Genomic DNA, 16,700 nt, shown 5'->3' with positions numbered 1-16,700 from the left:
TTTTTTTTTCTCCCTCAGCATAACCAAACTTTTTCTTTCAGATACTAAACTTGCTAGCAGAGAGAGAGCGAAGTTATGCTTTAAAGCAGTAAGATGCAAAAACTCTGAAGGTAGGTTCTGCTGAATGTGGTAACTTTTTGAAGAAAATACTATTTGGATGCTGTATGCTAAAGCTGTGGCTTCCCATGATGCTGAAACAATGCCTTCTCTTTTTATCCTTTAGAAAATTACACATTTGCAGACATTGTCTTTGGAAATGAACAGGTGAGTGAACTGGTACAACTGCATATTTTGTCTTACACATGGTATCCTTGTCATGTGCAAGTATTCCAGTGAAGGCCTTTTAAAAATTTTTAAAATGGGAACAGTGTTTTCACAGTGAAGAAGTTGAGTTTTGCCCATCAAAAACTATCGGTCTTCCAGATCAGCGCTCTTTTTTGCAAAGAGAAAGTAAGGTAGTATAGGCTAGTGGGTAAAGAGTTTTAAGTTCCCAGCTCCACAGCTGAACTACTGTAGGAGCACATTGTAATGCTAACTTTTCTGCTAACATTTTTCCTTCCTTTCCACCTTTTCAGAGCAGTTCTTCTGAATATTTTCCAGCCCTCTAGTCTTCTAGTAGAGATCTGCGTATGTCAGATTCTTGTTCTATTTGGTTTTTTTCTTAATTTTATTTTTACTAAGATAAGTTAAAAATTCTAATTGCAGCATATTCTAAAAATAATCAGGAAAACTCTGGATTTGGGTACCAGAATTTCAAACCCATTAATGTAGATTGCAGTCGGTTCAAGGAGTCTTTCTCTGATTTTTCTTAAAGTTCAAGATTCTAGACTACCACACTCTTTTAGCCTTTTTAAGCATATAGGTATCATCTAAAGAAAAATCCTTTTAGCAAATGATCTTGGTACAGTGAATGCTTTTTCAAGTTCTGAGAAAAGTAGGCCACTTGAATCAGATAAGAAACGCACATTAGCATAGTGGATTTAGTTAGTTGGATGTCAGATTGCTTATTTTATGCTGAGTGTACATTTTCTGTATACGTATCCAGCTTTTAAAAGAAAGCCTACTCACTGCCATTTCATTTTATAGGCATATAAATTGAAGTTAGGACTAAAAATCTGAGGCAGATGATCCCTCTTTGCATTTTTAAATTTGGTGAGCTGCATGAACTTCAGCTTTCTTATAAAAAAAAGTTCTGTAAGTGGAGGATGGGGAGGGAGAGTGCCCTGCCTTCCAGACAGTTACTCCAAAAGCAGAATGTATAAGTATTCTGCTAATGCAACAACTAGCAGCTCTGCAACAGCATAATCTGGAAAGGCTAATGTTTTTGAAAGGGAGGCGTTAGGAAGCTGAAGTTTCTTACTTATCCTGCTGTCTGCAAGTATTGTTGCTGTAAGTCTTAAAACCGCTGCTTCCTTATTAAGCTTTTGATGTTGGAAAAGCTCAGCACAAATGATGACAAACTTGACAAACAGCACAGTACTTACACATGGAGAATATGCTGTGCCATCTATTATCTTTTGCTAGCAAAATGTATATTCCTAACTTTGCGAAATAATTCTAGCCAACCTGAGGAAAATATTAATAAGCAATAATGACTTACATGTGAGTTTGAGTTCGTTTGACACTTCAACTCTCTTCTGTGCTTGGTGTATCACAGTAGGCTGCCTGGTGGTAGTAATCAAAAGCCTTATTTCCAAGTTGGTATTTGTAGTTTTAGGCCGATAATCTATAGTGCTGATTCCCTTTGTTACCTTAGACAGCTCATTAGGTAGGGCTGATCTCCAGCAGGGCAAGATGTATAGCATCATGTAGGTTTGCAAAGGGAAGAAGCAAAGCAGGATAATGGAACTGAAATACTACAATGATGAGCTCTGTTAGAGTTGTCAGCTTGTATCCTGTTCTGAGAGCACTCTTTCTTTTTTTTTTTCTTGCAGATAATAAGTTCAGCCAGTCCTTGTGCAGACTTTTTTTTTCAAAGCTTATCCTCTGAATTTAAAAGAACGCATGTGCAATCTCATACTCATGCATCACAAAGGGCTGCAAAACAATCATTTGATGAGACAGTCAGATTGATACAAAGATGCAGTGAAGTCGATTTGAATATTGTTGTATTGTGGAAGGTATGTATGGTTGTGACCTTTGTAATTTGGCTATGAAACATGACTTAGAAAATAATTTAATGTGACTTCCTGAACTTTCAAGCGTTCTCATACAAAATTCATGGATGACTTTTTTTTTTTTTTTTTTGGAAACAGGCAAATGAAGTGATGTCAAGAAGCAAAGACAGTCTTAATAGCTGTTACTGTAATAAGTGTGCTTAATTGGTTTTACATTCCTCTGGGTGCACCCAGTTCTTACAAGTTCACTTTTTAAAAGAAAAAAACTGAGATCTTAAGCCAAGATATTTGTTAATGCTTGCTTTTATGATTGAATTGTAAGAGTGACCCAGTCTGCTTTGAAGAAGATGATCTCATTTACCAGAATGCAAATATTAAGTAGTAGAAATTGGCAGACTGAATTTCAGCAGTTTTCTATACTTGCAAAATTAAAGGCATAGACATAAAATAAATATGTCATGCTAGCCTTTAGGTTTTGAACAGTACAACATCTTCCACTCAGGTTGGGGAAAATCACTAATTCTGTATCATGAAGCTTATGATAATTTCTGGTCTGCTAATGTCTTCATATTATATTCTGTAGGCATATGTTGTGGAAGACAACAAGCAACTTATTTTGGAGGGCCAGCATCATGTTGCCCTTAACACAGTTGGGAAGGAGGCTTTTTCATTTCCTCAGAAGCAGGTAATCTTGTGTGACGTTTTCCTTTACAATTGCTTCTTTCCTGAAACAGACTTGATGTGTTTTCTTGTGAATAAGTAGAATCACTTTGGGTGCATTTGTAGAATCTTAACATCACATATGTGTTGTTACTAAATAATTTAGACTGACTGACTTCAACATTGGTTAGTCAGCTATATCGAAATAGCTAGGCTCAGTTTAAAGATGAGGAAAGCAATATACAAGTAAGTATAATGCTATGCAGTTGTTGGAGTAAACTGTTCTGTGGTATTGCAGGGTAGAACTAGGAGCTTATTAATGGTATTAAGTCGAAGTTAACAGTTATTTCATAACAAAGTTAATAGTAAAATGGTGGAATTATTTTCAAGTGTTACAAAATCAATTTTATAAATTCTACTATTATGCATAACTTAAGTGAAGACCTTTAGTGTAAAATGTTAGAACTGTAGAAGCACTGGAGCAGATAAAAAGACATTGAAAGCTCCATTGGAAGTGATCTATTAATAGCATATTATTTCACTTAAAAGCTTTATAGCCTGTTTGATTGTTTAAAGAAAATAGTATCTGTAAGAAACTGGTGGATGTCTCCTGGTATGAATCAGTAACAACTATGGAAGGCAGGTTTCTGTAAAAACTTCTACACTAGTTTTTGAAGAAGACTAATGTGCAAAATGACAAAAGAAATCACAAGTCTTGTACTGTAGTCTTCTGCTGAGCATTACATTGCTGTTCCTTCTTGTTTTGGTGCCATTCTCCTTATGTTTTTACTGATGTTGCGAACATAATTTATAGCTTTTTGTGATCTCTTACTCAAAGTTGCAGCAAATAGCACTATACATTAATTTTGTCAAGAAAACAATATAGGACAAATGTGTCTATCAATATAATACTATAATGTAAGTAGTGAGTTGTTCTGAAGCCGTACATCTAGCTTTGGTTCATAAGCTTTGAAGTATTTTTACATCATTGATGCTTTTTCCATTTAGTTCTTTGTACTGTGAAACGGATGGGAATAGCTTGAAAGGGGAATGTAATTTGAGCCTAGCTGGCTGGTGTTCATTGGTACTGAAGAATAGGAAAATTTAAGTTCTAATGTTTGAAGACTATTTTTTTCACTTATACATCCCCCCCCCCAAAAAAAAAAAAGCCTTTGCACATGTGGGTTTAAACTGTGCTGAGCAATACTAGGGCTGTATTAGTGTAATGACAACTGTCCACTCTTGTCTTGCCTGTTGTGAGGAGTGTGTAGAACAGTAGATCACACTGTAGACACCTAAAGGTAGGAGGGGAAACACTGTGGACTTCTGTTATCATTGAGGTCTGGTTCTAGCAAATGAGTGGGAAGAGAAGAAGTAGGAATGAATCACATCTGCATCTTAAAATAAATGACTGAACATGCTAGAGGTAGAAACTTACATTTCTTGTTGACTGTACTAGAACTCCAGTTGTCTGCATCAAATTCCATTTCAAACTAAAGGAAATGAATCCTGCCACCAGCAATAATGAGTATCCAGATGTACTCTCTTCTATTTATTTTGATGAATGCATGCTACTATATCAGTATTCTGTCTAAAATGTGTTTCTTATCAATTGATGGTACATTGATTATTGTATTCACTTCCTTCAGCATAAAGAATGTACTTCCTTTGAAGCATTCTGTACTGTGACTGGAATAAAAAAAATGCATCTGTATTGTGATGCACTTGAGTAATGGTGGTTAATAAATATATAAATTATATGTCCTCATGGTGATCAAAACCCAGATTTAACTTGGATTTTAAGAGCCTGTAGTCTCAGGACTGATAAGGACTGAGAAATTTCATATGTTCATTTACTACTTTTTTAAATTTAATTGGCACTTTATACTCTGAGGTGAGTAGATAAACCCCTCTGTGATGGAAGGTGAGATATAACAGATTAAGTGATTTGAGACATTGCAGCAGTTTACTTCGTTCACTCCACATTTAAGAATTAAAAGAATCCCCAAAATAGGATTAAATGAGGCTAAGTAAAGAAAATATTGTACTTAATCTATTAACGATTGCATATCGTCTTTATTTTGCTCTTGCATTAAAGTTACACAAGTAGTGAAAAGCTGGGAGGAGTGGTGGTGGGTGGAGAAAATCCCAAACCCAAACATTACTTCTAACTTAACGTTTTCAGTATATAGTTTTGAGGCTTACAATGTAATATTCAAACAGTTTGTCATGTAAATCTGTATTTATTCTCTAAGTCATAAAGGGGGTTGGAAACTCTAGACTGTTCTTCAATGCCTTGAGCTGACAATATGGAAGTTAGTTGTGTTCTGTGGTCTAGACAGCAGAGGGAGATGGAGATGCGTGCTTTTTACGGATGCATGCTGGTTACCAGTACTTAAATGACGAAGGGCTGCTCAGATCTGAAAAAAATTTATTTGCAGATTCTGAGCAGGGTGTCACATAGGATGCAGGAGTCCAGTCTCTGCATTTCTTGCTGTGTTCTATTTGTTGCTGCTCTTTAGCGACTTTCTTCTTGACTCGAACTGCTTTTGTTTTGTGCTGTTTCAGCCAGCAAAGGAATTTTCGTCTATCTGGCAATACAGCCATCCCCAACAAAGAACAGCCTCACAATAGACATGGAGAAAACACAAACATGATTTCTCTCCGCACCCCCCTCTCGTGGTTTTTATTTATTTCTTTTTTTTTAGCCGTTCGAGAAATGACTCAAATCTTAGCCGAATTCATCACATAACTACGTTGAACAAATCAGGATAGCTTGCTTTATATTTTGGTTAAATTAGACATGCTGGTTGGCTTCTGCTGCTTTGTCAGTTATGGTTTATCTCAGACTAGTTCTTTGCCAGCTTTTAAGGAATTAATTTGGATGTATAGAAGCTTCTAGAACTGTTCAGGGAAGCAAATCTGCAGTAAAGCAGGAGTTGCGTGCGCTGATATAGTCGTCTTTATCTTGTGTCTAAGTGAAGATGTTAAGACTGCTCACTGGGATGCAAGGACAGATGGTTACTTCTACTTGGTTTATTGTGGAATGTGTAATGCATGGAGCAGGATGTGGAACAGACAGCAGGATGCGATTATTCCTGTATTGCAGTAGTGTAAGTTGACATAGCATTTGATAAAATCAAGATAAAACGTCTGGTTTCTATAAAATGCAAGATGGTGGGGCTTGGAGGAGGCTTAAAATCTTTTTCTAAGTAAAATTTCTTTATATACCTGCATAAAAAGAAAGAAAATAACAGTAAAATTCTGTACAAATTTTAATTAGATGCTCAAATGCATGTGTTTCCTTTTGTTTCCTTTTCTTCCCATGTCTATTCAAAATAGAATTTGAAACTTGTTTTCATTCTAACCAAGGTGATGATAACTATGACTTTGAAGCTTACTTGTTTCCTGTCACTGAATACAGATTTTTGTTGTTTACACTACAGGGGTTTTTTTTATTTGTTAAAATAGCACTGCTTTTGAGCATAGGTTACTGGACACAGACTTATCAGGTGATGTGATGAATTACTTACATCTTTATGTTCTGGAAGTTTGGAATCATACAACGTAGTGTGCTGAAGGAAAACTTAGAGAATATTGACTCTAAAGCATTTTTTTAATTTAGAAAGCTCTCTGAATAATATGGAAAACGTTTATCTTCCTATCCTTTGTTTCACTTGTCTTTTTGAAAAAATGGCCTTTTGCTAAAGGTAGGGAAAAATAGGGTTTATTCTTGAATTGGAAATACAATAGGTGCCATGAAGTGATACGTGAGTGACTAGCAACATTATGTTAAGAATAAATCACAAAAGGTGTTAGTAAAGGGAATAGGTCTGAACAGATGTGGTAGCAGTAGCTGTTTGAGCTGAAGTAGTAAAAGCCCCACTAATAAAAATTAGCTGGGTGTTTGTAACTAATGGCCCGGGTTTTTTTACAAAGATACTGCTATGATTTGTTTCTCTTCTGAAACTTGCTTTCAGGAACCAGGCTGAATGGAAGGTAGATATATGATTGCATCTGAAATACAGCTATGCTGACTCTTGTTCTTGACCTCTCCACATTAACTTAATAAAAGGACAAACTTTAAAGACTTTAAACATCCATTTGCAGTCAGGACTGTTGATCAATATTATTCTTATTGCTGTCTCTCGTATTTTTCTAATTGGGTGAATTCAATCCAAAAGATTCTAAAGGAAAAGTACAGGTAATACGGTGGGATGGAAATGGTAGCGTGGGGCTGGGGCATTTGCCAGACTTCTGATTGGCGAAGACTTCATGCTGCCGCAGGGTGAGAAGGAGTCTAGGAGAGGCTGGTCACTTGGCATGGTGGGAATAGCACATCCGTCCTTCTGAAACACATCAGCATGTGAGTGTAAGCTTAGTTTTGATTGAAGTGTAGATGAGATAAAGTATCTGTGACTGTGTTTTAGATCAGGTGTACTTTAAGTGACTGTCCCCATTTACAGCCCTCTGTTTTCATAATGTGCTTCTGGGCTGCTCCTTCAGTCCTGTGGATTAGACCAGTGCTAGCCCAAGGTAAAATCCATAAAATGCATACAGCATGGATGTGGGCTGCTTGGCCGTGTTTCACTTTAGAGGTGATAGTTTTTGGTAATACTGCTTCTTAATATATATTCAACTTAGTGAGCCAGAAACGGTTGGGTTGGAAGTAGGAATTTTTGAAAGGCAGGAGAGAGTAGGGTTTAAATAACTTTGTTTTTCCCAACAGCGAATTACCGGAAGTGCTAGTTCAGATTTTTTTTTGGCAGAATACATAGGAAAGGATACTTGAATCAAACATAGACTGTTGGAATGGATCTAAGACTTTCTTTAAACCAGATTGGTGGAGGGAAAGCAAAATTCTTAAAATCAAACATCAAGAGCTGAAGTGTACATTTCTCACTCAGTTGCATCAATTAATGTGCCAGTTACTGTACCAATGTGGGAGGACTGGCTTATGTGATTGTCATGAATGAAATATTCCAAATGGCTGGAAGATTTTATCTGCTGCTTTACACATTGATGGACTGTAGACTTGATGATAATATTTGTTTTCAAATGCATTATTACTGGTGTCTTAGTAAAGTACTGTTCATGGAGTCATCATTTCTGTTGTTAAGAGCTAGACTGAATATAGATGTCACCTGGTAAAGGAAACCAGCTTAAAACCGATGCTTTAAAATAGTTCTGTGAGCTAAAATGGGGAAATGGAGGAAGACACATCACTTGGGATGTTGCTGTATCTCACTCTTACGCTGTTGCTTTCATATATTCTGCTTTTAAGTATGGTTAGTGTTGTTCAAGAGTTTCCTTTTTAGCTTTTCTTCTGTGCTGTGCACAGTGGTCCCTCATACTTGACTGAGCATGTTAATAACCCTTCTGGCTATGTGTAACTTGTGATTTTTATGGGGCAAGTCTGCTGAATTTCTATACAACTTGGAAAACAAAATTGATGTTTAACTTTTTCTGGTGTGTTTAAGAGCACGTTGACCCAGTAATTGAGAAGACTTGTTTTCAAAATTGCAAACTTTTAATATTAAAGTAGAAATATCCTTTAATATGACTGCATATGAAGATACCACGTCCATCCATCAAATGTAAAGGAAGAACTTCTCGATTTGAAAGTATATTCTAAGAGATTATGGAATGTATAATGAGTAGACCTGTCTGTTACATCTATGAGATAATGCAGAAGATGATTTGAATGGTGTAAATTTTGATTTTTTTCCAACTTTTGGATTAGTAGAGTTGCAGGAGATATCTAAAACCAGTGCGAATGACTAATACACAATTTCAGAAGTTTAAGTAGGAATAATATATTTTTCTCAAATTAGCAAAACATCAGACTCTAAAGGTCCTGGCTTTTTTGTAACTACTAAATAAGTGAAGATGTTGAGATGTTCCACTTGGAACAGCAAGCTTGTGTCTAGTTTTAAGCATATGTATGTGAAGCTGGCCTTCGTAGATGGCTTTGGGCAGCAAAAAGCTGTCTGAAAGTAAAAACAACTTCCCTAGCACCAATTACACAGTTTGTAGCTCTTGGAGGGTAACTGGGAACAGTGTGGTTCTGGTGTTTACTGCCTGTTGCATGTTTTTAGTCAAAAACCAAAAAGCTTAAAAATGTAACTATAACATTTAAAACAGTAACAAAAGCCACCACTCCCTTGTCCAGTTCTTCCAAACTCTTCTTATGATGAAGTCTCTTCCAATCGATTTCATCTGTAGCTCTACCAACATGTGTGGATGAGGCCTTTGAGCTACACCTTAACCATTGTTGTGGCCACCTTGTATGCAATAAATGGTACTTACCATCTCTGGAACCCATGGCACTTCTGGAGGCTTTCCAAGGAACCATGATGGATCAACAAGGAGACTTCAGGACTTTTGGTTTTGCGTTTAAAAAGGCAATACTCCATTTGGGCTGGTATTCTAGGAGTTCAGAAACAAAATACCACCTGTTTAATTCTTCAATTAGCTTTACTTTGTTTCTAAGTATAAAGAGTCAAAAGTTTTGAGACTCCTCTGCTTGGTGCATGTTCTTGAAGGGAGGATGCAGGCGCCCAAGTAGGTATGGGCTTTTCTTTTTTTTATAGCCTTGATCCAATTTTCCAAGCTTAAGAGTAAGGCAGGAGTTTAATGCATCCTTGAACTTAGCATTTCTTATTAACTGTCTCTTAGGTAGCTCCCTGATTTGTATGTACATCTTGGTTACCATTTGGAAGTGCTTGATTCTCTCCTGAAGCATGTACTAAATGTCATGTCTCAGCCTTTATTCTAGGTACACAATTACAAAAACTCCTAGACTTTGAGCAGCTGAACTTGGAAGCACAGATTTCTTTTTTTTGAATCTGACACCTGGAGTCTGTCTGGAATTAATGTTTAGCTCTGTGATGGTAAATGGTTAATCTTACTGTCTTCAGTCCTTCAAGAGAGGTGTAATATGGGAACTAAAGGTTTGATATACTAATGGCACTCTGCACTTGAACCAGTAAATGTTCCTGCTGCATTTCGTGATGTTCTTGTCTGTTTGTAGAGATAAACCTTCGTATTTGTCTTTTGTAGGGTTTAAAAAAAATACTCGGGATTTCTGATTGGGAGGACTTGGAACAGGTAATTGACTCTAGGGCAAACTACAGTGTGTAGGATATTGATATGTGGTTGAAGAGGGCATTGAATAACTGGTTGGACTGTAATTTCAAGGGAAAAAGATCAATTTGAATGAAAACTGATAAATTCATCTCTGGAGGCCAGTGTGTTTCATGCTGTCAATTTTCATCAAGTTAAATACCCATGGAAATACCAAATTAATTCATAATTTAAAACGTTTTTCATTGTTACTGTTAATTTTTTTTTCTTAAATTACATTAAAAAACCCCTTACTTCTCCTTTCAAGAGGAAAGAATTACAAGCTTGATAAAACATTTGATGTCTTCCCAGTATTACTAGCACAGGCAACCAGTGACTGAGGTGTTCATACATACTGCAGAATTCCTAGCGTATCTGTTATTTTGAGTCAGGTTTTGTTGCCAATAGTATTTCTTCTCAACTTAAAGATAAGGTCCCTCACCCTTAAACAAAAAGTATTCCTTTGTTACACTGTATTGACTTATTGGTGGCTTTTAAAAAGTCTTCTTTCACTTGCTTTTAGTAGTTACATTTATTGCTGCAAATTAGTTTTGGTTGTTGGTGGTTTTGTGTGTGGCTTTTTTTCCTTTTTTTTTTTCCCCCTTCCTTCTAAAGGTGGACTTTTTGCAGAATAGATTTGTAGGTGAATGTCAGATTCCTCCCAAATAAATCTTCTTTGCAAAACAGTTTAGATGATTTTGGACAGAGTTACAGTAGTGCTGTAACGCTGGACCAAAAGCAGCCTGATGACCTCATTTGGTGTTGTATCTCTCTGTATTATCTGCCTTATTCTGATTCAGAGACTGATTCTACCCACGGGGTTAGGATGAATCCCAAGTAGTGTCAGTGCTTGGCTTGGGCTTTCAGCTGGGGAAAAGGTATCTTCCATATCTGCAAGAGCTTGCTATGTGATATTAAGATACTCTGTATTATTAAATCCTTCAGTTGTTGTTAGCATGTCCCTATAAATTTCTGCTTGCTTTACTTCGGATCTGTTTTGTGAAACTTGGCTTTCCTGTTGTGAACTTCCCAGGGCAGGTGATGGCGCTTTTTTTTTTTTTTTGTTTAAGGTACAGATGCTGAATAGGGAACTATGTAGATGCTGTCCTTTTTCTTATGAACAAACCAAAACCAAACACTAGCAAACCACTGCAACAACAGCATGCTTTTGTGAAACTCGCACAGATAAAGTTTTCACAAGCAGCTGTGAAATCTGTCTCAAAAGATACTAACAGATCAATCATATCATCAGTTCTTCCTCCAGCACACTTACATACAAAACACATTGGAAAAAAACTGTAAGCTTCATGATGCTGTAGACTTAGTTCCCTGGAGTTGTAGTTAATAAAGGAAAATTGTAGCTTCTGTGACTGGATTTCTTGTGTTTGCATTTGCACGGTACCTTATGTCAATATTTTAAATGTCATCTGAATTTGTTTCAGGAATTACCAGAAACGGTTCTCTTAAAGTTTTTTCGACAAGAAAACACACCAGTACCTGCAAGACCAACACCAGAGCAGCTTTCTAATCTTATCAAGACAAGTCTTCATTATCCAGAGTCTTTCAATCATTCTTTTCATCAAAAAAGGTTTGTGTAATGTTTTTGTTCAAAACTTTTGAAATATTGTTAATTTGACATACCTTGTTGAGAGATACTATGTCAGTTATGTTAAAAGATAAAGTCTGGTATGCAAAGGTGAAGTCTTGCTCAATTCTTAAAACTCACTGCTTCGAAATTGTATAGGTAAAATGAAAGTTTCATGTAGAGAAACCGATTAAGACCACAGATCACAGTTTTAATGTTAAGTAGTAATGTTATCAAACATGCTGAAAGAAAAATACTCTGCTGTCTTTGTGTTTATTTTTGGTGTTAAACAGTTAAACAGACTACTTTGAGGACCTAGACAGAAAGTGGTACTTTTAAAGTCAAAAACTGCTATGTCTACAGCATCTGACTTGCCAAGATTGGCTGCACGTAATTCTGATTTATGTTGGAAGGAAAGGTGGTAACAGTTTAGATTGCTGGGGCTTGTCTCCTGGAAGAATATCAGAATTAACCTCTGTCAAAAACCAGAATGCTACAGTGAATTAGCTGGAGCCTGTAAAATCCCTGAGTCTTTCAAAATTGATCTGAACACAGCTCTCTGGATTCATTTCCAGATATGAAATTAACTGTACTTGAAACATAAAGATACATGTTTAGGTTTGAGTTGTTTTATCTGAGAACTCTATGTTATACTTTTTTCTAAAATTTCAGTTAATACAAGTAATTTGCCCAAAGAGAGATTCCTTTCAGTATAAAATCTAACATTTAAACATTTTATAAGGTGGCATATTTTGGTGACAGTTAGAAAGCATGCATTATTCCAGTGACAAGTTCATATTTTATTCATTATAGTTGCTAATTTGTTCTTTTCTTAGTGGTCAGGTTTAGGATATTTAAACTATTAAGCAATGGCAAGGAATTCCAGTGACATAAATCACTTGTTGCGTACATAGAGCTGTTTCAGCTGCAGTAGTTTGTGCATCTGCCTGTGACTATCTTGGGGTCTTTCTTGCTGCAGCATTATTTATAAAAAGAATCATGTTAATTGTGAGCAAGCAGAATATCAACTTGTATTAGTTTTATTCAGGGTAAAGGCTTAAATTAACACCAAATGTGTATGTGCTGTCCTGTTTGGGCACTGTTCTGGCTAAAACTTTAGGTCAAATGCCAGCAATTCCTCTATGGGAGACGGTGCAGGAAAAAAGTATCAAGACAAAATGTGCTAAGCAGTGGTTCAGAGAGTAGCGCAGTGGACCGTGTTATCCAATTCTGAAATGTCTCTTGTCATAACAGTAGATTTCCTGTAAACGAAGGTATTATTTATGCATTTGGTTGACTTTCTCAGCTGGATGAAGGAGGGTGGTAATTTTGTTTGGCTCGATTCAGCCAATGCTGTTTGCCTCAATTAATAGCGTTTATGATAGGAAACTCTAATCAATCCAAGTTATTCTATTGCTATGTACACTGGCTGTTCCATAATAGGCAACTGCATGTTAATTTTATATTACTTGAAATTTATTTTAACTATTAAAGAGTATAATTAAGCCTATCCAGAGTAAGACTTCTTTTCCTTTACAATGGAACTGTTTCTCTTTGCAGCCTCTGTCTGGTACCTGTCACTCTCCTACTTTCCAATTGTTCCCAGGCTGTTGTAGATGTAATGATTGATTTGCGGCATAAAACAACAAGGTAATGTTAATAAAACAATATTTTCTGAGAATGCTTCCTAGTTTTGGGGAGTCTTGTAATGTTTTAACTGTATTGAATATCTAGAATAGGATTTTTTTTCAAGAGTGGTTTCTTTGAAAGAATGGAAGGTGATAAAGGCTTTGGACAGTCAAATGGGAGTCTTCAGTCAGTGCTCAGTTTAACTTTGCTTCTGACTGTTGCTGAGACAGAACCTTGAGTTGTGTCTCCGGTTAAACTCTGCAGATCTTTTCTAGGAAAGTGGAAATGCTTTTTGAACTAGTGAAATATAAGCTTCAGCAACCTTACTTTATTAACCATACATAGTTGTGTTTTCATTTTTAAAACAACAAGTAATTTGTAGAAAACAATTTTGAAGCTTAAACAAGTACTTCCTCTTGCAATTTGGCTTATCATAACCTTAAATATTTTTAAGACTTCCCCTGGGTTTATCAGCTGATTCCTGTGACTGGCTTTTTGCTTAGAACTGTAGTATTATGTGTGAAAATATTAACACTGAGGAAACATTTTGTGAACTGTTTCTAAAAGTTTTACTAAGGATTCTGTGGGGGGGAGAGAATGTGGTACCATGATGTACCGTTGTTAATTCTTCCACTTCTGTTAAAACAAGGCAATTTAACTCATTTATGGTTTGAGTGATGCCAGCTCTCCTGTCCCCCCCAGTAGACATAATGCTACTTGGTCTGCTTACCACAAAATAGACCTTGTGGGATCCCCTGACTGAATATTCTTGGTGGGAGGGAAGGCAGATTGTAAAGACATTGAGATAGGCTTAGCCATGGTGAGAATTTGCTCCTTGACAACAGTCTGTCCAGGCAAGTAAGAAATTAGAAGCCCAGGGCCTAATGTAGAGGTTCAGAAATAGAGGACAGGAGACTTGGGTCTGTTTTATTTATCAGTTCAGGCTAGGAAGCTATTCACTGATCTGACTGTTTTCACAAGATCATGTTTTGTTAAGTGTTGTGAGGTGTCTTTGAAAGGGTTCTGTAGTCATGTGCCTTGAAACTTCCTAAACACAAACAAAAAACCGAACACACCTCCCACCCCCAAACCAATATATTAGTACAATGTCTATAAAGCAGTGTGTATCCATGTTGGCTATTTCTGTGTGACATGCACTCCAATTAACTCTAGTTCGTGGGATGCACTCAAGACTACTTTATGTAGGGATTAAAAAACTCTGACGATTTGGATCTTGCTACTGTGTCTCTTCTTAGTGTTACTTGTCAGCTATATAAAAACTGGCAATACACTGGAATTCATCATTATATGTGTGTGGAGAATTAATGTTCTGTATATAGTGTACAGTATATTGGGAACCACAGAAATGTTTTAAAGTTTTGTACTAATTAATCTGAGCCGAGGGGGAGAGATGCTGTAAGGAGTGTGTTAAGTGTGAGTCAAAGAATGCTAAAAAGTGTTTGTTAAGAAGTAAGGACCCAGAGTGGAATTGAGCTGATGGGTAGACATAGGGATCCATAAAGATACCCAAGGACACGTTAGGTACTCTGTCTCAGTTGTGAGTTTGTGGATGTAGATATAGTAGGAAAGAGAGCATATAGACTTCTTTTTTTGAAGCTGTATTTAGCATCTTGAAAAAATGTTTAAGCACAGTTCTATCTATACCTACGATAGCAACTGTTATCCTTTCAAAGTCTAGCTTTGTCTTTCTAGAAGAACGTTAATCTCTTAAAGATAAGGGGGCTGGTGGTGGTGTGGGAAACAAAGCAAGCATGATGCATTTGTGGAAGGCAGTGACTTAAAGTAAATTATTGCAGACAGTAAAAAAGACTTAGCAGCTTCCAAGTCCTCAAAGATGACTGATGGTGGGCACTATCACATCCAAAGACTGCCACAATAGTAACTTAGGTTTCCTGGCTTTCAAAAAGCATAAACAAGCATCTCTGTAAGGGGCCAGTGGTGGGGACACAGTCCATTCTGAAATCTTTGGAGAACTTGAGGTAGAGGGAATAATGTAAAGTGGTAATATATGCTTCAAATACAGGGAAATAACTTTGTTACCTTCTTTTCCAGCCCAGAAGCACTAGAAATCCACGGATCTTTTACATGGCTTGGGCAAACACAGTACAAGCTTCAACTTAAAAGCCAGGAGGTCTGTAGCTTGCAGCTGAAAGCTTGCTTTGTTCGCACAGGTGTCTATAATCTTGGAACCCCAAGAGTATTTGCCAAGCTAGTGGACCAAGTCACTTTGTTTGAAACGAGTCAGCAGAACTCCATGCCTGCACTGATTATTATCAATAATATCTGACCACTTCCTGGAAAAACAAAACAAAAAACAACCACCCACACTAAAAGACAAAATAAATGGGATTCTTTTCTTATTGCTGGTTGACATTTTGCTGCAGTTTTTGGAAATAGCACCTCAGACATCTAACTCGTTACTAAAGATCGTGTAGGAAAGAAAATAGCAAAATATTCAGACTACTTGTCAATTTGTTTCTCAATGCAACGCACGTTGGACTGAAAATACGTTTATCCTTTTATAATGTACTTCTCCTCTGGTAATTAAGATATTCATAACATGAAATACTCTTTAACTCCAAATCTGAACATATTGATATGTCCTATGCTCTGTCAAAAATGCAGCTTGACAGCTGTTACAACTTCCAGCATGGTGTGTTAATATTTGTGGCTGTATTAGGATATGGTTCAGGAAGAAACCTTCATTGGCTCTTTCCTGTCTGAAGCCATTAGTCATGAGAAATCCCAACCTTACTGTGGAGTTCAATAAGGTGTCTCAAATCCATTTCTGTTTCTCAGTTCTTTAGTTGAAGATTTTGTTTTGAGTTTTCATGTTTATGGAAACTGGCGACCTTTCAAGTTTTACATACAAGTCTCACCTAAGGTGTTTCAAAACTAATTTCTTCAACTAGTTTGAGTATTTTCTCATTCATCTCAACACAGAGCGTAACCATGAAATTGTCATTGAAATTGTCACTTGCTTTATTATGTAACTATAACAATTGATCTGTTTAAAAAAAAAAGTCTACTCCAGATTTTCAAGAAATGTATTATATTTATAACAAATGTACTGTAAATAGAATAAAACATACATCGTATTCACTGTATGGACTTGTGGCCTTTTTTTCCCTTTTTATATACAGCTGTAGCGATCTATAGGTGCTGATACTGTATATATATACTGTACTGTCTTCATCCTGACCGTCTTTGCTCAGGTGAAGTTCCCATCCTGTTGCCCTGTGTGGTGTTGAAACTTGTAGTGGCTGCTGCGTTTGCCTTTTGAGTTTTTATCCACTGTTCCCAGGTACAACCCCAGAATGCAGCTGTGTGGGAAGTCTCAATTACTTGCTACCTGCTGAGCATTTTTAGTATGAGTAATAGCTGTTGAACATACGGAAGGCTGTGTGAAGCAAAGAAGTGCAGCAAAACCAGCATAGAGTTACGAGTTACTGTTTATGGTGGATTAGCCAAGTACAAAGGAAACTCAGTACCTGAAGAAATCTGAGACTTCTGATGATCTGGTGTATCTTGTGGCTGAAGGTAATTCCTTCCTAGGACAACAT

The 16,700-nt window shown here is 36.7% G+C and overlaps 1 protein-coding gene across 4 annotated transcripts in view; it reads left to right on the top strand.

The window, feature by feature from the left end:
• Positions 1-16,178, top strand: part of TRAPPC8 (trafficking protein particle complex subunit 8) — a 59,685-nt gene extending 43,507 nt beyond the window's left edge. For 2 of the 4 annotated variants that reach the window (XM_065629491.1, XM_065629489.1), the window contains 8 exons: positions 42-110; positions 224-264; positions 1,935-2,120; positions 2,701-2,802; positions 9,840-9,887; positions 11,345-11,490; positions 13,048-13,137; positions 15,190-16,178. In XM_065629491.1, coding sequence (XP_065485563.1) covers positions 42-110; positions 224-264; positions 1,935-2,120; positions 2,701-2,802; positions 9,840-9,887; positions 11,345-11,490; positions 13,048-13,137; positions 15,190-15,424 — 917 coding nt within the window. In that variant the 3' untranslated portion in view covers positions 15,425-16,178. The remainder of the gene's footprint in view (positions 1-41; positions 111-223; positions 265-1,934; positions 2,121-2,700; positions 2,803-9,839; positions 9,888-11,344; positions 11,491-13,047; positions 13,138-15,189) is intronic. The other 2 variants (XM_065629492.1, XM_065629490.1) reach the window with 1 other exon arrangement.
• The last annotated feature ends 522 nt before the right edge of the window (positions 16,179-16,700 follow it).

Source organism: Caloenas nicobarica, chromosome 2, assembly GCF_036013445.1.
Source record: "Caloenas nicobarica isolate bCalNic1 chromosome 2, bCalNic1.hap1, whole genome shotgun sequence".
NCBI classification, from domain to species: Eukaryota; Metazoa; Chordata; class Aves; order Columbiformes; family Columbidae; genus Caloenas; species Caloenas nicobarica.
The sequence above is the reverse complement of the archived record's forward strand: the minus strand, read 5'-3'. Positions and strand labels throughout refer to the sequence as shown.